Below are 27,262 nucleotides of genomic sequence, written 5' to 3'. Positions count from 1 at the left end.
ACCTTTGTAGAAGAAATCAATTATATGCTTAAGTCTAAATCTTCTTTCTTTCCAGTTATGCTCTAATGTATCACTGTACCTTAGAAATGTACCCTGGGGAAAATGCTTCTATTCTTCACTAAAAATCCATGAATAACATTATGTAGAAATTAATTTATGATAAATGATTTAAAATCTTAACCTAGAATGGCGTCTTATTCAAATGTCATCAGAAAATGGCACCTCACCCGCAGAAAGGAGTCAAGGGATCCATTCTCCATGTATTCAACTACAATCATTACTGGTCTGCCTGCAAAACAGCAAAGAAACATATTAGGGTTATAGATATATTATGGGACTTTTATAATTCCAACCATTATGCACAGATTTTTCACAGTAGTTAAACATATTATGCATTTTCAAAATCCTCATTTATATCACAAACACAATTCCCTGTGTTATTCTCTAAGAATTATCTTCCATCTTTTTTTTTTTTTTTTGGTGGTACTGGATTAGCTGAATGTGCATCGTTTGCTCCGGTGTATTCTCCCCTTAAAAAGAATCAAAGACGAGCCTGCTATTTCCAAATAGCAACACTTGTTGTGTAACATTTTGGAATATATTTGATTTAAGACCAAAAAAAATTCATAAGCCATGTCCAAGAAATTACAAACTCAGTACCATTATATTCCTCTCAGAGAAAAATATCTCGATTTAGTGGCATACAGATAGGGAGATAGAAAAGGGTGTCACAAAAAAAGCTCTCCTAGATAGAGTGTGTGTATTGAGCGTGTATAATACAAAAAACCTCAGAATTCATACATTTGTACATACAAAACATACACAATGTTACTGAAATCAAAGTTTTGCTTAACTAGCACAGCTTTCCTGTATGGTTCCAGGGTGGGAACGTATTCAAATTGAAGTATAATAACATGTTACATTTAGTTCTTAAAAGACTATCCAAATCTGGAGATAGACCTTTAAACTGGGTACTTAACTAAATTCTATTTCACTGCTGATACTCAGCAATAACCTACCACTCTAGAAGTGCTTGACAGGAGAGGCCCAAGAGAGGCCCAATTAGCATGCTAATCAGGCTACACAGCAAGAAGTTTTTTAGAATTGTTAATATTACAAAGGAGCCATTCTAGTATATGCAAAACTACTGTAATGAATAAGTACGTTAGTAAGATTGGGAAGAAGGCAAAAAGTCTTAAAATGGCAAACTTTTCTTTCCCTGAGAATGCCTGTCTCTTTCGGGGTGCGTGTGAAACTGGAGTGTGCCAAGTGGTGACACCACAAGTCTGCCCATTTCAATTTCTCAGCACAACACTGGCTGTTCCGACATTTTTCCAATCCAAAGGAAGCCTCTTTCATGACTTCTTTTTCTCTGCCTGCAAAATTATTTTTGTGTTTAGTTTGGGCAAGGGGATGAGAAACACAGTGCCCAGGGTGGGAAAGCGTAGAAGGGCATTATGATCACTCCGCACAGATGTTCATTTCTGTGCATGCTAACTTTCTGTTCAGTTTGGTTAACAATGGAAGTGTTTCTTAAACTGTCCACAATGTGCAATAAGCCACAGGCAGTTATTTCTCCTGAGCTGTTACAGCTAACCTTGCATTTAAAAAAGTGAATGAACCGTTTGTCTGTTCCTGCCCAGGATGTCAACTTGGAGTTCCAGGTACCCTGGTGATGCTCATTCACACAGTTTAGTCTAGTCCTTCTGGAGGTCATCAGAACATTCTTTCATTTCATTTCTTCTAATAAATTCTGGGGTTCTTTCTGTATTCACCCTCATGTTTAAGTCCTCAATTAATAATTATTAGTCTTTATAATATTCATAATGTTGGTACAGTAGTACATTTTTTCCTGTGTGAAAATTCTCAGATGCCTTAATAGTCTTTTTGGACAGCCTTTCTGAAGTGAGAAGAATTGCCAGCTTCTTTTTTTAAATTTGAATGTTTGGTCTCAGCTGCAGATTGTGCATCTGCCGCCACATCAATTTCTGTTCATCTGCATCATTGGTTATACCCTGGTTTTGCATTATAAGCTTAAACGATACATCATTTTAAGCTTTTAGAGACCACAGCATTTTAAAAATTAATGTTATCTATACTTCAGCTTGCTAATGATGACTAGTTGTATAGCCTAGTCTCTTTAGTTTCACACACATGAATGACCTAGATTCCCTTGCCTTTACCATTTGCTTGTTGTCAAGGGGCTGACATCTCCATGTGAAAGTAATATTCTATGATCTAGAGAAGTAAACAAACAGCAGCCTGATGCTAGAAGATCTTACTGTAGGCAGAACTCTCTCAAACAAGCAGTAATTTCTAAACTGTTGCAGACAACAGCATCTTACAAATAAATAGGGATGTAAAGCTGGCTTTCAGATGGTTTATTTGGTCAGCCATAAGTTACCCAGAAGTTTCTCTTTTTGGGTAAATCAATAACTAAAACATGTTTATGGAAGATTTGCATATGAAGGGAATGACAGTCGGAGCTACTGAGCTTCAAAACAGAGCCCTAGTTTCCTGTTAGTAATCCTTTGGTGCCTTATGCTTTCTGGACGCTATTCTGTAAGGTTCTCTAGAGGAACGTAGGCTTTTGTTGCATCTTTTATGCTCCTTAGATTCATATCCTTCAACACAAATTATTTTCACACTTATTTTGTAAAAGCAACTCTTAATTCTTCTATCTTCTCTCACGAAATATTCCCCCCTCCAAAAAAGCCCCCAACAAACTGTACTTCTTTTTGCTCAGGCCAACAGTATGAACTTCTAGGCTGAAGTAACTATGAAATGTATCTATATGCATTTATCTGTGGATTTAAAAAAAGAAGTTTAAGTATTTTTCACTGGCTAATGTTTATGAGCTTTTAAACTGCTCGATGTGTTCCTTTAATCACTTGAAATGATATGCCTTATATCAAACCCAGCTCTTCCATATGATAGCACAGGAATGACATGATCTGGTAAATACACCAAAAATAAGTAGCATTTGTCTTCAAACAGGTCACTGTATAATGGAGGATCAGCATATGATTAAGTATTCAGGAATTCTGGTGAACAATCAGTTTAGTCACTTAGGCTGACAGCTTCCCACAGGCTCAGTCTGTATCCCTCTCCATCCTACCTAAATCTCGAATGAACTTGATGCAAAATTGTGTTGAGATACCACAAAGATGAACCCAGCTCCATGATTTGATTATCTTAAGCAAAAATCTTAAATCTGGATCCCAACACTAACTTCTCAAATAATCTTCTTTTAGTGTGCCAGCACTGATAAAAGCCATCCTATTTTGGCTGCAAGTTTAACATCACACCGAAGATATTTATGTATTCCAAACCGGTCTGTGACAGGCAATACAGCGAGACTATTAGTCAGCATAGTATTTGTCTTTGGAGTTCCTGTAGATCAAAAATGTCTCAGCTATTGTTTCAACTGCTTGAGGATACAGTAAAAACTCTGCTACACAACAGATTCCAGTGGGTACATTTATCATTGAAGCGGTAACACACAGGTTCTATTCCCAGCAAGCCATTATTTTCCAATAATTTTATAGGTTTACAGACTTCATACAAGAATCTCTAATCATTTCACAAACGTAAGTACATCAAGCGTCAGGAAATGTAAGGTATGACACATCTTGATTTCAAAGGTGTGGTAGGAAAAACAGGTTCAGAAAATCAAGTGGCCCACTCCATCTAGTCAGTACAGTACACTTAGCCAGGCTGCGTTTGGTTACCAATACACAATGTTGTATTTTCTTCCCTAGCTCAGTACCCTCTACTGACACTTAAGTTATGCCACTGTGTGTCTGCATTGCATGAACGGACTCTGCAGTTCACAAATGGTTGAAGGAATGGGACTAGCAGTTGGCTCTGGAGCAGCTGGCTGAGATGTGAGGATGAGCAGCTGACTGGCACATCCAATGGGAGAATCCAACATTGGGCATCTGAGTCCAGAGACCGAGTCACCAGTTCCAAGGGCCGGCAGTGGGAGGGACTGGACTGTCCCCTGTGAAAAACACAGATCCTGATGTGTATAGCTGTTGCACTCCATCAGCTCCAGAACTGGGAAGCAAACTCTGAAAGCAGAGCTCTACTTCTGATACCCTACACATAACAGAGTGCAATCTGGGATGCCTGACCTCCAAAGGGTCAGAGGGTGGCAGCCAACCCAACCCTTTGTCCTTACACGGAACAAAGTCCTTGGTAAGACAAAAGGCTACGGATGACATTAGTTGATGTTAGTTTCCTTTTTAGCTGCAAAGAGCGGATGTTGTCCTTTATACTGTGGTACAATTTGAGTCCAGAAAAGATTAAGGTCTGTGGTGAACCCTGTACAAACACAGAATACTGCTTTTGCTTCAGAGAGGACTACAAAATTGACTTTGAAAAATAATACTGGGAGATTTTTAAACTAGCGTAATGTTTGCCTCTAGACAAAAGAAAAGGACTATTACTTAGATTATGAAAATCCGTGTTGCTCTCACGGTACTAAGAAAGATGAATTCTTCATCCTCAAAACAAGAGCAGGAATGGAAAAAGGAGGTGGGGCAGAGAAGTCTTGGAGAGAGAGAAGCAATCTTTTATTATTTTATCATGGGGTAGGCTAATGCAATTCTGGGAGGCACTGGATTATTCTCCTATAGTTGTGATTGCTTACACGTATGAAACATGGACATCTTTACCTGAAGAAACAAGTTTAAGGATAAACAGCAGTGGGAGGTGATACAGATGGGAGTCGGGAAAGCACTCAGGGCTCAGAAGGATGGCACAGGCTGCAGCACAGAGGCAGCCATGCCAGCGCTGCGACAGCCTGCTACATGAGCCCCTGTGAGAGCTCACACATAGCCCCAGAGAACTCTGTACAGGCAAGAGAGCATGAACCAAAAGGCACTCCTGCGACACCAGACACGTATGTGGGATATTGGCTAAAGCAGCTTCCCCTCCTTGCGCAATGCACATAGAATGTCCTGAGTTGGAAGGGACCTGCAAAGATCATCAAGTCCAACTCTTGATAGTGTTTGAAACTTCTCTCCTAGCTCTGAATCACGTCACTAAGAAACATAAAACTGTTCAGATGACAGTTGCAGAAGAATTTTTATTCAGAATTAAGTGGACATGATGCACATGGAGTAACTCTGGCTCTGGCAGATCCATTTCAGACTCCCACCATCTCAGAAAGCCAGATCAAACATGCAAGAGCAGTATCAGTGCTTTGCACGATCCAGGGAAAGGACATGGATTTGATTGCTCAGAACTTAGATGAACCTGTAGAAGGTGCAGGGTTTAGTCATTGTTTTGAAGCAAATACTACCTTGTGACAAGCGGCTGACTGGTTTTTTTTTCCCTGAGAAAGATTTTTCCCACCCAGCTGTACTCTAATGCCATTCAAGTAAGATCAGCATAAATGACAAACACGCTGTATTGACGTAATACACCTCAAAATATGTTACAATTCTGTATTTTCTATTGATCAATTTGCTTAACATTTTCTTTAATAAGCAGAAGTGCAAAAAAGGAAAAAAGCTGTACACTGCAGAATAATGCAAAATAACAATTATACTTAAAGCTCACATCACACATATTTTTAGTTCTCTTTCTAATTTTTTTTTCCACAACATAGGATTTTGATAGTGTGTAATTTAATTGAGTGGTAGAGTGATGAATAAGGAGGACAATTTGAAGTGTCGTATCAATGACAAAATATTCAGCTTGTTGGCCCCTGTTGTCATTTTAAATAACGCAGCAAAGCCTACTTTAATGAATTTTTGATGTAAGATTAATCCTCCAAAAAGAATACAGTTAGTAGATGCTCATTTCTATAGTCTTTACTTATAATGAAATCTTTAACACCCATCATGGGAATAGATCTATTAACATAAATAGAGGATATTTATTCTTCCACTTAAAACAGCAAAGGCTTTGAATCTGCTCCATAGTTCATATAAGAAAATATTGGTCCATCACTTTTTTAGGTCAGAATATGTGTGTCCAGGTAGCCTTTCAGAAGTCACCTCTGTATCAGGCATTTTTTTACTCCAAAGCCATGTTCTGCTTTTTGTTCCCCACTAACTTACCTCCTGCTAAAGATAAAGAGATAAGACTAAGAGAGCAAAATGTACTGGCACTCCCTCAGGTAGCACTGGGCCTTTCAGCACTCCAATGGCGTGCGAAGCACCCACAGTAGAACTCTGTGTCTCTCACTGAAATGCCCAGGGCTTGGAAAGCATTCCTAGATCCCACACTAGGTCATTTCCTTACATATTTCTTCAAACAGGAGAACCATTTGCTGTGGCACTGCAGCTTCTTCATGCCTGCTACTAATAACGATGCAGCTGTATGCATCAGAGGAGAATGTATTTCAGCAAATAATGAAAAAAAAATTATTCTTCCATAATGCAAAACCAATGGAGGAAAAAAGAAAGAAAGAAAGAAACCGAATGATTATGCAAAAAGCGATTGAAAAAAATCCTGCCAGGTTTTGCATTGTTAGCCCTAATCAATTCACATGAAACCAATGGGAATTTTGCTACAAGCCATCCCACTTGCATTACTGACTTACATTACAGAAGGCCTCAGACTAAGACATGTGTTCCAAGAAGCCTCAAAAAATAGAAGTTGCAGTTCCAACTCCCTTCTTTAGACTTCAGAAGCCAATTTGCAAACAGAATAGTACTAACCTATACACATCCTGCTGTTACAGAAAATCACACAGATATAGCCTACTTATCTTGCTGTTCGTGCTCCTGTTTCTGTGTATCTATATCACACTTTTCATTAGTTAAGTTAGTTTAGACAAGGGAAGATACCTTTGCAAAATCAATTGATAAAAATACAAAAAAAAAAAAAAGAAGCGTAAGTTACTATTACTTAGCAAACTGGGGCCATATAGCTTTCACCACTAGCTGAAGAAGATTTACTGTATCAACACAATCTCAAAATACTGTCCTCTGAGCGGTTTGTCTGTAATTTTGTATTTAATACTTTTATACTCACTACCTGGTAACCCACTGGCAAGAATTTATGCCTGTTGGCATGATTTGGAAGCCAGGAAAAGTCTGTATTCTGAAATGCCTCCTGCAACAACAAGCACCGCAAACAGTTCTCCTGTTTTTCATATGACAATGGGAGAACGTGCTTTGGACAACAGAAGTTTGAGCAGTCTCTGGCCTGTTCCTTCTGCAACCCCTAATCCACATCAATCCTCCAGTGCACCTACAAAAGATATTCTGGAAAGTTTTGAGGAAAGAAAAGTGGAACTGTAACGAGAAAGCAGTCACACCGTTCCCATTATTTGTTTTCTTATTCTTTTCTTTCCGAAAAGAAGCACACGGAGTGCAACAGAGGGTAAAAGCAGAACAAGCAGTTGTTTGTCACTAGTTGGAAGTTGGGTGGGTGAGGGAGAGATAGTGGCTAAAATTACACCATAGAAATATAATAACTGGCCCAAATTTTTCTATTTTCTGCATTTATACTTTCCAGCCATGTATCTTTTTTTAAAAAATTGCATTTCTTCAAGTTTCCATGTGTTGGCTTGGTTATCTGTATTATCTCTTTCTGTGTATTTATTAGCATTACAAATGCAATATGGATGAAAAAAGTTCTGTTTTATTCCTGCTGCTTACGTTTACATGAATATTATAAGAAGAAATAAAAACAGAAACACCTTCATCATTAGGGTGAGATGGCTTATTAGAATTCAGATGTATACATGGAGGGGAACAAGAGCTGGTGCATTTGTAGACCAGCTCTGAAAGCTGCTGCATGAACTACTCTAAGTACATCTAATGGATCTCATTTGAGAGCCTTACACTATTTTTCAAATACTAATCTATAAACAGATAAATCCATGCTATGTATGGTGAAAAGAGAAGGTGCGGCAAAGTGACTTTGCCAAGGTATCACCAAAACCAAGTCCTCACCCTGCAACAAAAAGCTGTGGGAAGGACTGTATCTGCAGAAAGTGTGCACAAAGGGGCTTTGCTTTGCATTGTTTTCATGTTCCCCTGATCCTGAGGGCATTCTGCCAGCCTGCGCCCTTAAAAAATAATCTGAATTATGGCAGGTGCCCAAGAATTTCCATGGATCATTACAACAGCTGATGTTTGCATCAAAATCTTGGTCATGTACCCTGGAACCATTCTGTCATCTCCGTGCTTTATAAGGAACACCTTATACTGATTTGAAAAAGGTTTTAAGAGATGACAAGTCACAAGCCAGAACAATGAACAGAGCTCAAGGACTGCATTTTTGAGCATCCTATCTCAAATACTAGGTAATACCATCCCATTTTAAACCAAGAAATCCCAGCAATAAAGGCAGTCTTTATCAGTGTGTAAGCAGGAGGGAGAAAGTAGACCAGTTTCTTTGCAAGACTAGGTAATTTGTTAACGACCAGTTACAGAAATTTGGCTGCTCAGTTTTAATTTAATTATGTTCTGGGGGCAAGGGTGGGAGGAGGCTTTAAAGAGAACTGATTCTGTCATAAGTTTTATTTGCTTGAAATTTGACTGAGAACCCTAAATTTTCCAGCACTTTCACTTTAGTACTGAAGCAAAGAACAATAAAAAAAATCTATAATAAATAACATATTCTGTTCAGATTGAGTTTAAGAGAGATACTTTTGCCCAGTTAGATTAACCAAAACAATTCACCTTACATTTTTTATACCTGAATTTCAGCATATTTTACTTAATCTAATGACATTTTGCCCTTAAGTTACTGTTAACGTTTTCAATGTTCATACCACTCTATATTCTCTTGTGGAAAGAGCAGGGTTGTTCTTTGGTTCAGAATTAGTCTGCAGAGTCTGACTTCATCAAGGATCACTTGCCCTGTTGAGCCCAGAGCATGTAAAGGAATTTAAACAAAATGATGTCTGTGTAGTATCAGGGGCTTCTGCACTTCATCGATATTCAGTATGCCATGATACATAACAGGCACTTACAGAACATAAGAAACAAAGCTTATTTAATCTCTGTTATGAATTTACCCATTATCATACGTGCGTTATATTTAGAAGCTGTAAGCTACAACAGAAATTGGAAAATGAGCAAAATAAAAAATTGCACACATAAGGTTACAGTAAAACAGGTTTTTATGCATTTCTAAGTATAATGACATGGTTAAGGTATTATTTTAAACCTATTCTGAAATGTCAGGGCATTTTCTGATTATTCATTACTATGCCTTCTTGTGATCTTTGTAAGATTCTGACATGTCTTGCACTTTAGAATATCCTTTATGTGTTTCTCCATTTACTATTTGAGCACACATGCTTTGCTCCTACTTCCCTTTGGTCTACATAAACTTTAAACTTCTGAGCTATACAAAACCGATGAGCCACCACCTCCTCCTTCATTGTTCATGAGTATATTGCTGCTTTCTACACATGAGAAAGGCATAATTTCTCATTTCAAGAAGCAGCAGAGGCCACATTTCAATACTCCTGAAGTTTCTGAAATCCACAAAGGAAGCTTCAGTTGTAACATGTGTGAGCTGCTAAATCCAAAATTAAGAAAACAAAACATCATGACTCAGGGCCCAATAAATAAATGATGCATTGGACTAACACTGTGACATTTTTGCGATCTCATGGGTTTTTTTCTTATTTCTCTTTCAGGTTTTGTACCTTCAGGACATGAAGACACACATTCTCAAGCTTCTCCCTTCAACTCTGCTTTTGATCATGAACAAAAGCCAAGAGTTACAATGAAGATGGGTCAAGCAGCGAACTTGAGATGCAGAGGTTTTTAGACAAGCATATACATCTTGAAGAAATAAGACAAATACGGAAACTCATTGACACATGAAGAAGAAAACCAAAAGCAATCATCTCCCATAACTTAACTCCATAACATCTTCAGAGCTAGCAGTATCTAGAGTTTTTCTGAGAAAGAAAAAGGCATTTCAAGGGAAGGAGTAAAATTTTCATAACTATGCATCACAAACAGGTCATATGAGTCTGTCCAGAATTGTCTAGTCTTCACCAGCTGAAGGTGTTATCACAACTATAAGGCACCTGAACAGTCTTGTTAAATACCAGTGTGTAAAATCCACTTAGGTAGATTATTTCCCCATACGCAGTATTTAGGCCTGGGAATGGTACTTCAGCAAGTTTAATTTGGTAAAGATATTCTGTCTTCCTAAAACAGACTAAAAAAACCCTAACCATTATTCAAGTGAAGTATTCCCTCTGTCTTCCACTTCACAAAAAGTCAGACAGTTCTGAATCTCCTTTCACATCCGATGCTTTACTGCTAGGCTAAAAAGGAAGTTCAGATTTTTTTTTTTTTTCCTTTCGTCTTGAAACAAACAATAACTGTGTATAGCTTATTTACATATACATTTCTGTGTGTATCCATCAGGTTCCTCCTGCTCTCCTCTTCCTGCCTTTCTGCTCATGTTAGTAATGAACAGCAACTTGGTTCAATTCACACGTTTGTTACAATAAATTACCGTGTTTTCAGTGGACAGATTGTAAAAAAAATGCAATATTATGGTATACTATGTAAAAATGATCACATATGCAAATAAACTTTTCTGAACTTCTAGGGCTAAAATGTTTGGAATTGTTTACAATGACCATCTGAGCATAAAATGAGCTATTTATCAAGGGTAGAGAATGAAGACCTCCTTTTACCATGTCCTATACTCAGAGCTTAATCCCAGTTCTACAATTCAAGCTAAACCCTAATGGACCAACATAAAAAGAAGTTTCTATCAATGTTCGTGTTACTTACTGCTCATCCATATTTCGGTTTTGAAGTACTTCCTGCCTGCCTAATGGAAAAGTCCACACAGAGTTGAACTTCTATCCTCAGAAAACACATGCCATTATGTATTAGTTGTAGGGCTTGTAGGCTAGACATGCCCGTGAAATAGCAGTGAGGCTGGAAAGAATAAACTGGAAGAGCCATTTGGCTCAGATATCCTAGAAAATGCATATGCAATAAGAGAATAAATTTGTTAGTCACTGAGAAAGGATTAGCAATTTTCATTAAAAAAAAAACAACCAAACACCAAACAAAAAACCCAAAACCAACAGTTTAGGTGCTGGAATCCAGAGTTGGGAAAAATGCATGAACTGAAAAAAAAACCAGAAGCTGCTTTTCTCATTATTGGAGTACCATAATTATAGTTGATCTTCTCTATGAACAATTGCTTCTTGGTGGTTCTTGTTGAGTAATTTTGTTCAGTAAGGGTCTGTCAATAAAATTTGCTTTCAATTGTCAGTTTATGCAATATCAAGAAAAATGGGTTTACTCAGGCGCACTTGGAAATTGTAATAAAATATTAATTTGGGGGAGAAGAAAACTAATAATCATCTGGTTTAGTATTCTATAGTTATGTCTGAGTTTTTGAGAAGCTCTCTGTAATAAACATGAACATTACAATGTATGTTAGACAGTCATAGTCAACCAGGCAGCAAAACACTGAAAAGGTGATATCCTCTGTATATGTGGAGGGGGAGTCCTGTTACTGCCTAGTCCAAGACAGCAGTGAGAAAACTGTCCTGTATCACTTCTAAGTTTCTGGAAAGGAAGTGCATCCTTGTTTCTTGCATATAATGCATTTTTTGAGGTTCACAGGGGTGGATTGTTTTGCCTAATTTCTTTGCTTCCTTTTTCCTAAAATATAAGAGCTGGATAATTAATCCTTGCAAAATAAGTGGCAGGAAGTAAGTGGCGCTCATACTCCATTAAAAAAGTCACATCAAGATACTGTCACAGAAGCTTCAGAGAGGTGCTCTGTGACTGTAACAGGGGGCAATGATCCAGCTGCTGACTACATGGGGAGATCAGAGGATTTATAAGCAAATGTTCATAAGCTGATGTTCATAGAAAGGTGTGTATGGAAAGAATCATCTTGATGTTTTTTCCCCCTCTCCTGCTCATGTAGTTTGAATGCTGAACAGCATGAAGCGGGCCTGGAAGGATCACTTAACAGGAACTTTTCCGCAGTTTCTCACTGCCCAACACCCATCTCTAGTTGTTCTTGTCAAGAGTAAAACTCAGGAAAGGAGTTTAGCTTGAAAGAAACAGTAGGAAAGGTATTTGCTTTCCCTCCCTTCCTTTCCAACTCAGCAAGCTTAACAATCTATCTGACACTCTTCAAAGACAGCAGCATACCAGAAATTTTTTTTATCCATAACTTCTGCCAGGCAATATGGATATGCATTTACAAAACAAACCCTTTACATGTGACTGAAATCAAGAGCTGCCAACACACAGCAAGAGTAGTAAGCTAAGAGCTTCCCCAGAATGGACCAACTAATACTGTACTTAGTTTGGAAGAGCTGGAATTTGAAGAACTAGATGCAGCACTGGCAATTTAGTTATTTGGTTTTTCACAACATGCGTATATAAGCGTATGTTTGTGTGTGTATATGTGTAATCATAAAGTAAAGGGTAAGCTTCCACAGCCCATGCCAGTGTAAGTATGATGAGGAGTGTAAACTGCTAAGCAGTTTAAGAATTCTACTTAATATATGCAAGGATATCACTTGAAAAAAAGTACATATTGCTTATGTGAATCCATCTGTCATTACAGACTTACATCAACTAAGTCATGAATTTGTACTGCTAACAGGTGCGATAACTAGCAAGTAAGTAATTTGTGACATAAATGATTACACCAAAATGAAGCTATTGTCTGAAAATAGGCTTGGTTTTGCAAAGATCTAGGACAGATATTTGGATGCCTGCTGAAAGCTTTCCTTCTAGCGAAATGGCTACATAGCAGTGACAGATTTTTGATGCAACTATCAAACATAAGCACTACTGCATTAGCATAGTTATGTCTAGGCTTACAAAACACCTACATTTGCGGCAATCCATTTGTGCGGAAAGATGTAACACCCCATGGCAGCAGCATAAATTAATCTTTAAGTTGGCTAAATGAGCATGCCTTTTACATAAGTGAACCTCTGCACAGTGCAAAAGCAGACACCAAATTACACGAAACTGAACATCAGCTCTCAGTGCAATGGTAAAAGAAATACACTCTCCCAACTATTGAGTGAAAAGTAGAAAGGGAAAAAAGGAAACCAACAGCTACATTGCCCTGCTGTTTTCCAGATACTTATTTATAGCAGGCTTTCCAGTTTAGTTCTGTTTCACTTAAAAAATATGTGGGGACTTCTGTAGAAAAAGATGTCAAAGCATTTTGTCTTTAGTAAGGAATAAATTTTCTGACTGTTTTTGAAGTAAATCTGCCACTTAGCTTGAGTTAAAGGTTTTGGTAAATAAAAACCATTTCATTATCTTTGTTTTTAATGACCCTAATAGCAGAATAACACAGGCATTTTAAGCCTTCCATGTAGTTAAATTCACTGAAAGCTTACACTTAAGCTATATGTGAAGCAACTGGATTATGATTCAGCAGTTATTAAATGTTAGGTACTTCTGCTAGGCTTATGAAAGCTACAGTCCAATATGAGCCCAGCATCTCAGGTAATGGAGGTGGGGTCACTGTGCTATCAAAGGCAGCTATCGAGCATGCTTCCCTCCAGTACCAGTACACAAACAGGAATCCTCTCACTTTTAATGCGAGAGGGCAAGCCTTGGAGGCAGCGTCAAGACTGCAATGGCAGCTGATTTTGCCTGCCTTTTGCTGTTCTAACACCCAGAGGCTGCCACGATAACGCAGATACAACTGCTTAAATACCTTCTCGGAGCACTGTTGCCTGGGGTGTCTTTGTTCCTTGGTAAAGCAATACTCAGAAAAAAGGCCAGGCGTTTAGTGCAGTGTTTTTCGATACAAAGGAACAAAGGGTGCGTCCCTTCTCTGTTCGTACTAAAGTGATTAAGGATTCAAGGATGAACTTATATTTTCCATTGAGTCATGCACAGTAAGAGATTCGGTTCTGAGTCTCTCACACCCCAGATCAGTACACCCTTCAGATTTTTCTTTTTTTTTGCAATAAGTGCAGTAAATGTATGGGGGGTTTGCTCCCGGGTACAGCAAAGCTGGTTTTAGCAATTTAGAAAGTCATTATGAAATGGAAGTGGCATCCTCTGGTCAGCTCTGCAACAGAGAGGCAATTCAGAATTAAGATTGTGCTTAATGTAAATACAAATATGCTAAAGTAAAAAAGGAAGAGTTAAATAGCAGCACTACAGATAACATTGTTAGGGTACATTTGTTAACAGCAATTTTGACTTATTCCGTGGCATTTCATGCCACTGAACCCCACATGCACTCTTTCTCAAAGGAACACATCTCGTCCACTGGATTTATCACAGTTCTTCATTGGCTTTCAACCATGTGACAATCCTCACTTTCCAGAAGACGGGCAGCCTCTCCCTTTCTGTGGGGTTGCTACTTGGCTCTTTTTTGTTGTTGTTGGTGTTGACATGATCAAACAATAACATTTATTTCCATTACCTTGCTAGGGTATATGTTGCGCATCATGTAGTTGCATTTCCATATTTTCCCTGTTTTGAATATTTAATCAGACTGAGTCAGAATCCTTAGTGAAAGACACTTAATAGCAAGAAATTATGATCCAGTATTATTAATCAAACCCTATTTAAGAGTTATGATGTTAAGTCCAAAAAAATGTGATAAAAAGCTTTACAAGCACTCAGAAAACAACACTCCTGAGGACCTTATAAAATAAACTTGTCAATAGGTGAGAAGCCAGTTCACGAGTGCAGTTAAGCCAATTGTAATCTAACAGCATCTGTGATATGCTATACGTAACACACAAAACAGATTATTTCATGGGGCCTGCAGTATTTCCTCTTCCACAGTTGTTTGGTTACAGATACCGATGTCATCATGATGCTGACTGCCAAAATAGCCTAAGGGCTATTAAACACCCAAGGAGAAAAAATTATGGAAAGAATTTTACAAACTGTTGACAAAAGACACCCAAACAGTTGTAAGAAAAGACATCGAAGGTGTTGAGAAGTTTCTATTCAAAGAAAGTAAACAAAGAAATAATAGCATTTTAAGAAAGGAAGGATCATATTAATGAGGCCTATAATTATTGCAATAGATAAAATGGGGCATTGAGAAGTAGAACAGTTTCTTTTATACAGCAAATCAATAACTTTATGTGATTCTTCAATTTTCTTCCTACTTTTACCATAAGAAGTTTTTCCTCTTTACAAAGCTGGAAGTAACATTACAGGTAAGATGTCCTGAAAGGATACAAGTGTGACATTAGCTCATGCACAGATTAATTTTACATAGAAATATGTAGTTTGGAAAGGAACAGAACTGCACTTTGATTCAGTTTTAAATATAATTAAGGTACATGTATTTATTCTTCATTTGGTGGAAGATGGTTTTTAATGGCTCCAGAAGAGAATGGATAGCACATATAGCTTTTCTGGGAAAGGATGCCTCTAACCTGTCCTTCTTTCCTGTTTCAGTCCAGTATCTGAAAGCAGCCCGTTCACCTGGCATGGTGTTCTCATCCTTGGCCTACATTCAACCTTTACGCCAGCTCTCTGGGGTACCTTATGCCTTCGTACAGCTGTGCCTCTGCTGGGGACCCTGCCAGAGGCAGTGCACAGTACTGTGCTGGCAATATGGGCAATGGGGTTTTCTCACTCATTTTAAGAGAATTATAGTAGTTCAAACTGTGACAAAAGTTATTAAAAAAGTTAAGGCAGTTTTCAGGAGATTCAAGATGCAACTACAGAAACATACATAGGTTTTAAACACTATATCAATACATAATTAAATTTTGCCTTTCCAAATTTGTTTTGCTTCCATGTTTTAGCAAGGAAACGTACATTTTTAGGAGAGAGTCACAGAGTTACATAAAATCTGGGATTTTATAGAGGCATATTAAAGTTATGTTTCCCTGGTGCACATGGGCATGCTTCATGAAGTGCATGATTAGAGGATACCAGGCCTCCTCTTCCAATAATTAGGTTGACCACTTAATTACAGGTCAGTTTCCCTCACAATTTCTCCTATACATTGATTCAGGAAAACTGGCTAGTTCCTGAACACTAATTTATTTTTTCTATTTCCTTTCAGTTTAGCTTTTTATTGGAAAGGACATCTAATCTCCCTGTCTGACCAATACCAAATTTTCTTTCCCTAAGATGTGTGGAGAGATGGGGCAAAGGGTGAAGGGAAGAACTGATGTGGGGAAATAGGCTGGAATACCTACCAGAGGAAATGCTGGGGGGTAAAGATCCACCCCCTGACACTGGATGTGAGGCCAGGATGCTATTTAAAAATCCCGCCCTCAGGAATCTCGAAAGAGACTTCACCCCAATGGTCGGAAAGGATCCTTTCAAAGAGATAAAAATGATCATTAATCAAATGACTTGTTCTTTGGCTGACAAAAGAAGTTGACTTTTTAAAGAAAGAATAACCAAATCTCTGCAAAGTTAAACGTGGTTTCACTGGAACAGATCTTATAAAAAGCAGTTAAAAGTCTTTGTTTGCTTTTTAACCAAGTCATACAATACACAGCTTTAACCAGAAAAAGGTTAGTTTCTGCATACTTTGCAAATGGAGAATTCCAGCACTTTTAGGAGGAATGGAAAAAATTCATTTTAAAGACAATTACACCTATTGGATATTCATAATGTATTCCAAATGACTCTACCATAGAGGCATTTTACAGTTTTGTATATAAATCAAAGAGAGATCAGTAGAGGTGAAGCTATGTCAGCAAAGCTGTGTTTTATACTAGTGTTTCAAAGCCACCTGACAAACCACCTGACAGAAGTCATGTCAGGCAAGGGGAGAAGGGGAATCAGAATTTGCAGTTGTATTACTGAATTCTGGGTCAGGGCAGCTGCGTCAGTCAGAGCTTCTATCACATCTCCCAACACCTGTCAATATATTGATGCAGGCAAAAGCCACAGTATAGTCATGGCCCCTTTCAGCTTTGCTCTCATCGGAAGTTTTACACATTTTACACTTTCAGTAAAATAATTTCTATTCTTCTCATTGCCTAAATGTACGGTTTTATTTCTGGAAACAGAGATTATCTCATCCACCACTTTTAAAATAAGTACTTGTGACATATCTATTATAGTGATGATAAACAAGGACTCTTTATCATTTGATCCACTGTTTCAGCTTTCAGCATATGTACAGACATCTAGAGGCATCATTTCAGCTAGCTCATGTTAGTGGTCAGTGAATGGCAGCATCAAAGATGGATCTGAAATGAGAGCTCTACACATCTTGCTTAAAAGCACAGTTAAGATTCTCCGATCTTGCAATAAATTTAAATTGACAAGCAGAATAATTTGCATATTTTTTTCAAGTACATCAAGAAAGCATCCATCCAGAAATTCAGGCAATGGTAAGTTTGATTTCATCATCTTGCAAGTATTTAATAGTTCTTTAAGAGATAGAAAAAATCTTAATATTTATACACAACAAGATAAATAAATGGCCCTCTTCAAATTTATGCAACAGTTGGGACTTTTTTTTAACTAATAAAAATGCAGTGAGGAAAATTTAGCCTCAAAACACACGTATGTATTTGCTGACCTTAGATTAGCCTAAGAGAGCTTTGAATTTTTCTCTTGTATTTTCAAGCAAGAGTTCTATTGTTTCTCCTCAGCACATTTATCACTTGCCCTTAAATTTGTTATTAGACCTGCTGCAGTCTGTGGAAAAAGAATTAATTAAATTAGTGTTCTGGACGCAATATTCTTATTTGATGGTTAAAGATAAGGGTAAAAATTTTCCCTCTGGCCATTCCAGAAAAGCCTAATTTTGACAGTCTTGTCAAAGTGTTTCCAAACTCCATGGCTTTCATTTTAAAATACTTTCAGAAGTGAGCACGGATAGAGAGTCCAGAATGCAATACACAGAAATTCAGTTTTAAAATGGAAAATTGTTCCATAAACTCCCAGATGTTGGTACTAAACAGCATCTTAAAACGTGAGGGCTAAATAATGAAAATATGAAGACTTCCCAAATAAAACTTCGCTTCTGTTTCAAAATATGAATTATACCAACCGTAAAGTACACCCACTGTGAGTCACATGCCGCATGTACAGACTTACAGAAAAGCCAAACAGCTTGATCTTCACCATTGACATTTTCCTACATTTAAATGGTGTTAAATGGCAAATAAATCACGTCTCCCAGCAGTATTACAAGAAGTTACTTTGTTATAGAAAGTAATGGAGACAAAACCAAATCTATTTCACATATTGTAGTTATTCAGAAATAAAAAGAAGGAGCAGCAATATTATCTTTGCAATTTTGGAGCAGTATGATCTGTGAATACTAAGAAGAGAGCTTAAGTCCTAAAATTATTGAGGCTTTATAAGCAGCAAATAAATAAAGAAATACATATAAATAATGTGCTTCACTGAAAAAGGTAGGATTCAGTTGCCTAGGCATAAATGCTTTGCGTCATTTGAGAAATTGTAGAAAATCTGAGACATTCACATTTGAGTGGCAGACACAACAAGATCTGCAGGAGAGCTGCACTCTTTGAGAGTGACAGCAAGAGGCAAAGCAGCAGTTGGGTATCTAAGCGTAGGCATTCAGTGCCATTTTAGGCAACTCAATCCTATCCAAACAGTCCACTGTCACCTTGAAAATGTCCCTGATTAAGTAGAACAGAGTTAAAAGAACAAGACCTCATTTAGTCTCTTCTAGAAGTCCACAAACAGCTTCTGAAAAGGACAAGGTTGATAACGTTCAGCCCTGATCAGTATCCAGCAACATAAAAATGCAGACAAAAGACAGGTTGAAAGCTCATTCACGTTAAAACGTGCATGGTCCTAGATTAAAATATAGCATATGCTCCAGAATAAACAAGTGGGTGCTTTTGGTGTTTTCACTTGCACAATGTGAACAGGGTTTGAGACTCTACTATGTGACTATATGTGTGGAAGCTGACTATTATTGCAGGTAGTTGGGAAAGAAAATTAATTCCCATAAGTCCCACCAGTCACCACCAGAAGGACAGAGGTCTGATAAGAGCTTTGGGCATTTTCAGTAACTTGAAGCTTTACTCAAAAGCTTACTTGTTCGCATAAACATTCATGACATATTTGAAAGAAAATTTGCAACCAAAAAATTGTGTTCAAGACAGAAAGGAAGAGAGCTCTCTGCTAACAAGGGAGGTGGGAGCATGCTATTGAAGAGAAAACACCAGCTTAGAAATATTTCTCAGAAATATTATACACTTCTGTGTGGAAATCAATGAAAAGAATTGCATTTCATTCTATCTGAACATTATTATTTTTTTTTAATTGGACAATGAAGATGTAGTCTTTCTTCTTTTTCCAATTGGAATCATACTTAGCTAGAGAAAAAGTCCACCAAAAATGTGCCTGCTGCTTTATATCCTGCTGCTTTATACTCCAAATTGCAAAAGCAGTATTAATTTTTACACTTGTATGCTAGCAACAGAAATCTCAATGCTTACTTTAAACAATCGCTTTAAAGGAACCACACTGGAGACTTGCAAGATGCTAGGATATTGTTTCTTCAGCTAACCACCTTTCTTGAGAAATGCCATTCTATCAGTACACATTACACCGAGACTAGTGCTTTACACCTGTTCTGTTGTTTTGTGTAAAAATCAACACTCATTATTTTAGCAGTGGGTGGAGTTACACTAATGGGAAGAGTTTTTAGTATAAGCTCTTACTGGTTCTAAACTGGGAAAAGGAGACATGAGTATTAAGCCATGATTCCTCAATGCACTGAAATACAGCTGTTATTTAGCAGCTCCCAGGCATGGTTTCATTACGAAAAAACCCCAACCTCTCCCCCTTCCATAGTTATACACTACGAACATCGTGTCACCTTAACATGGGAGACTACATTAGTTACAGATATTAGCTGGAGAAGTGCATTGAAACAGTAAAACTATATGGCAATACTCTGAATAGCTGACAGTTCATGAAGTATCCACCATTTACTGAGTTCTGTGATACTGGTTTATAACTCAGCATAAATTCTTCTGTTTCACAATTATTACAGCTAAGTGCCTGTGCTCAGAGGCAGTGGGGGAGTGCTGAATCAATTAGCCTGCCTTTTTCCTTCATCTAATGTTCCTGGGGGAATATCATTCCACAAATGGTAGAATTTGATTGGGAAATCACTGGTATAGCATCCTAAACTGGCATGGTTTTAGCAGCATATTATCACATAGAGCAGAAGGGCAAGAGTCGATAGCTGGGTAAAGTAAATACTTATGCTTAGTTCAGCTCCAGAGCATATACATTAATTCACATACATTTATTAGCACTTGCATTATGACAGCACGGTCAACCGGAAGGAACAGCCATTTCTCCCAAAAGAAAAGGCACATCCCACAGCCTAGGGCTAGCAGCAGCGTAACTGTGCTGAAGAGTCCTAGCTCTACAAAGGAGAGAAAGTTCTGCCATGTGGATCAACAAAAGTATTGGACTGATGAATGAATGGATGAATGAAGAGAATGGCACCAAACACACTGGGTACAATACTGGAGGAACACAATGGACTAGAGTAAAACAGATAACTTCTGTTTGAATGAGGGGTGGAGGGGTCCTTGTAAGCTATAGTAAAAAGCATTTAAAAGGACCTAACTTGCACTTTAAAACTCTCAGGGACTGAGCAAGCTGAGAAATGTTAACCCAACCCATTACTTTTGCTGCTGCTACTTCCCCGAAACTTCTAGCAGAAGACGCTCAGAATTTTTCGCAGAAACTGAACAGAGTTTTATTCTGTTAGTTAGTACATACCCACTCACATCTGCCACCTTGAGTGCAAACATTCCCACCAGTTCTGCTCCCACATGCAGTGCAGTGCCAGCCAGGTCAGCACCAGCCATCCTCAGGGGCCCGCACCCCACCCTCTCCTCTTCGCCAGCTGCTGGCTTATTTGCCCTACTACCATCAGCAGCACTTGAGCCGATGCCATGGCAGCCTCTAGGCCCCATGGGACTCGCAGGGATGGGGTCTGAAGCTGCTAAATTGCACAGGTACAGGCAGGCAGGGCTATCAGCTTGTTCCATTGATGCCAGGTTCCTCGAACCATGCTGGGAGCAAATTAAGCACTTTTTTTTTTTCTTTTCTTACCATAGCAATTGTACTTGTGGGACCTCAGCTTGTGGATATTTGCTTTTAAAAAGGAGAACATCTCTACAGTCTCTGCATCATGTCAAAGGACCGCTCTTCTGACTGCTGTGCAGACTGCTCTTCAGCCCTGTTATTTGTTGTGGCGGTTGTTTCTTAGTTATTACACTTAGACTGATCCAATGCTTTCTGAAGGTGCAATTGACCATTTGAGGTGCTGAGTATTTCTGGGCATCTAACAGCTTGAATTTCAAAAGGAGGTCTTTGGCTGCCTAATTTAATAAACTAGAAGGAGATGTTCTAGAGAGGTCACAATTACTGCCAGTTATTTCTTCTCACTAGCACCATCCTCTATTAGTACCATCAAAAGAAGAGTTTAGTTTGTTACTCCTTTCCCATAGATTATGTTCAGAACTCGAAAAACAGGAAAAATGCACAGTTAGTGTATTTAACGTAAAAAACCACTGATATTTGTTTCTATATAATCAGTTGTCTTGATGCTTTTCATACAGGGATTATAAAATACAGCTGAGAGAAATTTCTTAGGAATTCTGCAGATGAAGGCTTTGGGGAAGTGAGTCAAAGGGCTATAACGAGCTTTTGGCAGGAAGCAAATGAATGACTTCAGGATGTTTTCACTCATAACTGCAGTCTCATGAAGGTGGGACTGTAATATTTAGTAATGAAATACTACAGAACAGAATGTAGAAAGAGTTTTCCTGCTTCTGAATAGGGGAATTATTCAATGTTATCACTCAATGTCAGGGAGAAGGCTGGCTTCTGCTATGAGCACCTTCCATTCTAAAATAAAACCTGTCTTTTATTGTTACTAGTGTTTCCTCAGGGTAGTTTCCCTGAGGGTTAGAGAAGGGTTAGAGCATTTTTTTTTTTCCAAAATGATTTGTAATATATCCATTATGGAAAGTACCGAAAACCAGTCGACTTTTCTCTCACATGATTTTATTGATTTATCCTTCCTAGACTACCAGGAATTGTACATTACTTCATAATTTTTTATGGGGGAACGTATGGAAGGTTTTCATGAGGAACGGCTTTATAAAACTTTGAAATTATGTCAGATTTTGCACAGTATTCAAAAGGTTTGACTGGAAAGAAAAAAAAAGATCAGAAGCAGGGCTAAAATTTATCCTCAATGAATTTGTTGGATCATGTTTTCAGTACATTCAGAAAGCATGGATCTACACAATTATTTTAACTATTATGAATGCACTAATCTGGAGACACTAGAATATGCTTTTAATAATTTATTTTAGACCTTTTGGACACACACAGGCACAGGTGACAGACTATAGGGTGGTATGCCTAGATTTTTACCCACATAACTTATATGTCTTAGGAAAATATAACTTTTAAGGTCACTAAACAATATTTTGCAATACATATCAATATCTAAAATATTAGAGCTCAACGACAATTAACAGAAATGAGTGTGCTTACCCCTACTGAAATCATAGAATCACAGAATGATTGAGGTTGGAAGGGACCTCTGGAGGTTATTTGGTCTAATCATGGGGAAATTTCCATTACCTTGCAAATAACACAGGGAAAATTTTTCAAGCCTGAATTCTGCTCTCAGTTTCCTAAGCTAGTTAAACAAAATTTGTAAAATATAGAGCTTGGAATCTTAACCAAAAATGGGAAGTACCATGAGAATACTTAAATATCCTAAATGTATAGAAATTGTAAACTTGGAACATCATCATTTATCAGTTCATTTAGCCTTTGACTGATTAAGCTAGAAATAGACCTTTCCTGACGCGTCTCCAAGGGAACAACTTCAATGGAAATTGTATCATTTATGTTAGTAGATTTAGCATGATGCTAAGGTATATAAGTAGAAGAAACAGGAAAACAAAATATAAACTACTGTTGGAAGGATGCAGCTGAGGACTGGACACTGGGATATTTTTAACCAGTGAGACTGGAATTCCTTCTGAAGGAACTTATGTCAACATCTAAAACAGCAGAAGATCTTTGCACCTGTTCTGCTCCGCTTAAGGTCTGGAACTTAGGTAATATAGGGAATTATTTGGCAGAGGCTCTTCAGATGATGAATTTTCACAATTTCAAATACAAAGCAATGTCTAAACATTGAAATTCAGAGGAATCTGTTGGGGAATAGTCACCCAAGCAAGGTGTCTATTACAAAACCTGGGTGCTCTTGCTAGTTCTTAAGATTAGAGATTAACTATAGTGAGGCATCACTTCTGTTGTAGTATGTGGCTTGGGTATATACTGTCTCCCTGACATGTACCTATGGAGAGGAAAATCGTATGGCCCGCTTAGAAGGGAGCTGCAAAGAGCTTCAGACACAATCTCAGTCTTCAATGCAGCCGCCCACATACCTGGAACAATGCAGAGCTTCTTTTGTCTGCCTCTGAGTAACCATCTCACTTTACTGGGTTTCAGCATCTCACTCCAAAAGATGACCCAGATTTAACTGTAGTTCTGTCAGGACAGAGGCTTGAAGAAGAAGGAACAAAAGGAACTTGACTGCAACACCATGCATCAAAGAGTGACCAGTCACTTCATTTTTTTTGGGTGTTGTTATGTAGCCACTGATGGAGATTTAATCTAAGATTAAACACTGATGTTCATTTAAAACAAGAACTCAGCTCATCCCAAATTACAAGCATTAGTCATGAAAACTAAATGTGTTTTCTGAGTATTTGTGAGCAAATTGGTTACCTTCAATCAAAACACACTTTAGGAGAAGCTCTCTAAGAAATTGAACAAACTGCATCATGCATCTCTCCCTAATAGTCTTAAAAATGAAATAACAGATGCTGAAAGTTTCTCTTCTTGCTATATCTTAGAGAGATTGTGTGCACTTGAAAATTTTATTTTACAACAAAAGGTAATTTTTTCCCTGTTATTCTGCATAAGAAAGTTTCTCTCTCAGAAAGAGCTGAAAAGTAACATCCTACTGCACAACATCCCCAGCAGGACTGCCCCTTTTCAAAAGTCAGGTGCCATTATTCTCAATAGGACTGAAATTGTATCTTGCCTATGGTTAGGTGATTATTCTGAGAAGTGCAGCAGTCTTCCAAAGTATTCGGTGACCCCAGTTTCACAAATTGCTCTTCAAGAGAGCCATTTGATCACTGGAAAAAATAGGATGTAGTAGCCTCTTAAAACAAAATGCTGTAATGAAAATGAGTGTGGTGCAGACGTGCCCTAAGAGCAATAGGAAATAACACACAGGCAGAGGAAACTCTAAGAAACTCAGGGAGACTGCACTTCTGTTGACAAATCAGTTTTCAGTTTCAAAGAATAGCAAAACTCAGTAGTAATTCCTAGAGCTCTTTTTAAAAGCTTTGTATCAGATATACTTATTAGGAAAAGTCGAAGAGACGTGAATACTAGAAATACACGTATCTGGAAGAGGAAAAATGCGTATAGAGATATGTGTGCTTTGTAAAAAATAAAAGGCCAAGCAAAAGGGAGGACAGAAGAACTGATGAAAGAATTTAATACAGGGGTTTGGAAGAGATTTGGATAAATACATACCTGGCTTTTATTGGCCTAGCTGTGACAAGCAACTGTATACTCAACTTAATCAATCTGTATATCCTGGCTGGCTTGTAACTGGGTTGAGGTGGGGTTTTTTGTTTGTTTTGGGGTTTTTTGTTTTTTGTTTTTTGGTTTTTTTTTTTTTTTTTAAAAAGAGCTTTAATAATTTCAGTAGAAATACAGGGAAATACAAAACGAACATACTCTATGATGTTTAGAAAAAAAAATATTAGAAAGCCTAGAATACTTTTTAGTATTTTATTATTCTAGGACTGTGCTGTGATTTTGAAGGGCCTGATCTGAGACCTTTAGTATTCAGCAGCCATCTGCATTTAAAGTATAATGAACTACTGCAAAGATTTTTTTTAACCCTTGTTTATTAGTCACATATAGTATTTAAATAAGAATGGGAATTTCCATCAAAAAACAAACTTAAGGTTTAACCAGCCATCTACAGTGATGTACTTCAGTGAGCTTGAGCCTGTGCCTGGAATGTGTATTATGAAACATATGAGGCAGCTTCAGTGTTAACCCTTGTTCCTTTTCTGCCTTGGCCAGTAGGCTAAGGGAGACTTAGTGTTGCCTGTGTTCGATCTAGTGTGGGGACAGAGGCGCTGCCATGACACGAGTGCTGCTGGAGTTGTGATGGCCGCGTGGAGATGTTGTACAAACCCAGAGGTTTGTCTCTTTCAGTATACAAGCAATATTTTTGGGAAGAGTAGGGAAGCTTTCCTGCATCCAGGCTCAACAAAATAATCTGAAAAAGGGTTTCTGTGTCTGAAAACATTTCTGTTTTCATGTCTAGTGACAATAACTAAGAATAATAAAAAAGGACCTATTTTCTATAAATGCTGCTTTGTGTACTGTGAGGTTTTTGCATGATAGCACAACCAGTAGTTCAGGTGTCTGGGTTGTTTATTTCCATGCTTTGGTGGGTTTACTTTTCAGTTTGATTTTAATTCTGAATTTCCTTAACCTTATTGGTTTGGGAATAATAAAGCATCTACATGTTTCGGCCTCATTTCTGAGAAGTAGACCACTCTAATCTCGTTCTTGGTGAAAATATTTTAAAAGGCCTGCTTTTCCCTATCAAGTCTCCTAATCTCTGCTCCAGTCCTAAATTTACAGGGTCTATCTGGAAAATTGCAGAAGACAAACACTTGGTAGGGCAAAGCTGCTGTTCAGGTCTCCAACCCTGAAGAGTTTAACCTTGAGATCCTTGTGAAAGACAATCCTTTCCTATGAACCTGAAGTGCTGGAGTTCTCTTATTTCTTGATTGGTGGATAGGAATAAATCCAGGCTTTGCAGTATTTACATAGAATGAGACTATTTTAGAAAATACCAATTATAGCAAGTTTTGGGTTTACTTACAACTTCTCTGGGAGAAAAAGCAAATGCTGAAAGAAGCTTATAATTCCTAAGGAGAAAGTGATGGAAGTTACAGAATATTTGGGTAGAATATTAACATCTAATTTAATTTCCCTTGCTGCTTCTAGACAAACAGGCCATTTGGGGGAAAAAAATGTGGGAATTGCTTGAAAAGAGTTCTACAAACACTATAGCCATTTATTTTGTGATGTGTTAAATGTCAATGCACACTGAAATTCTGGTTGCTAGAAAGACTGGTGTGAGAACATTAATATGATCAAGGCTTTTAACAGCAGCAACAACTGTTGTGTTGAATAATCTTTGTAGTCTTAGTGGAATTGTAATTGGAAATATTGTGCTTCTGTTATGGGATAAAACAATCTGTGTACGTTTAAACTGTCTATTAAGTAAGTATTTTTCAGTCAGTGCTTAAACTGAAAATAGCTTTAGGACAATGCTAAACAAGAACTCTGAAATCTTGATGTATTTATAGTTATGTGTGATACTTGGAATGCTGTTCCAAGCACTAGATGCTGCACATATGGATTTCATGATCATGCATGGATTATCAAATTAGCTGGAAACAAAATACTTTCAAATTATAGTTTTAATTCACGATAGGAAAAACAAAGCCTGCAAGATGGGCCAAAACCTCTGTGACTCGTTTTGTACATATCATGATTTTGGTGAATGATTAGCCCATTAATATTTAGCAATATGAATTTAATTTCAGTCATCTTTTGATCACCCAGTTTTTGTGATTTTGGAAGGAAAGATCCTGAGTAAAATCTGAGCATTCCTGTGATAAGGAATTCTTCATTCTGTAAGACAGGAACCTCCCATGTGAAATGCTGGTGAGATCTTATATATGGGATGCTTAAGAAGTTCCAGGGGCTTTTAAATTTTCAGATGTTCTTTTTCATGGCATTTCCATAAAAAGAGATACAATAGGTTTTAATTTTGTACTTCATGTTTAAAAATTGCAGTGAGTTTTAATTAATGAGTGAAATAGCTTTTCATGGGTGACGTCTGAAGATGAACATATTCATGCAGCCTGTTGTAAATTCTGCAGTTCTGCAATTAAAGCTCTGATTATCTACTCTTTTAGCCTTGCTAGCCTGTAACAGTATGAACAAGGAGTAGGAGATAAATGCTCTCCAGCATTTTAGACAGCAATGAGTATCATTGAAAACGACTCACTGTTTTCAGTTAAGAAAAACACTTGAAGCTGAAGTTCCAAAGAGTCAATTGACAAAAAGTTATTTTTTTTGTTAAAAAAATGTAGAGTGTAAATTGAGGGTGAGGATTGCTTTCACTGTCCACATTCATAGCATTCACAATTCACATTTCA

General features: G+C 37.7%; 1 protein-coding gene across 3 annotated transcripts in view; it reads right to left on the bottom strand.

Moving 5' to 3' along the window:
• The window catches only part of EPHA6 (EPH receptor A6), a 520,098-nt gene that overhangs the window by 79,918 nt on the left and 412,918 nt on the right, over positions 1-27,262 (bottom strand). For 2 of the 3 annotated variants that reach the window (XM_064468758.1, XM_064468741.1), the window contains 2 exons: positions 16,130-16,252; positions 228-289 (listed from right to left, as the gene is read on the bottom strand). In XM_064468758.1, coding sequence (XP_064324828.1) covers positions 228-289; positions 16,130-16,252 — 185 coding nt within the window. The remainder of the gene's footprint in view (positions 1-227; positions 290-16,129; positions 16,253-27,262) is intronic. The other variant, XM_064468750.1, reaches the window with a different exon arrangement.

The sequence above is a fragment of the Phalacrocorax carbo genome, chromosome 1, assembly GCF_963921805.1.
Source record: "Phalacrocorax carbo chromosome 1, bPhaCar2.1, whole genome shotgun sequence".
Lineage (NCBI taxonomy): Eukaryota > Metazoa > Chordata > Aves > Suliformes > Phalacrocoracidae > Phalacrocorax > Phalacrocorax carbo.
The sequence above is the reverse complement of the archived record's forward strand: the minus strand, read 5'-3'. Positions and strand labels throughout refer to the sequence as shown.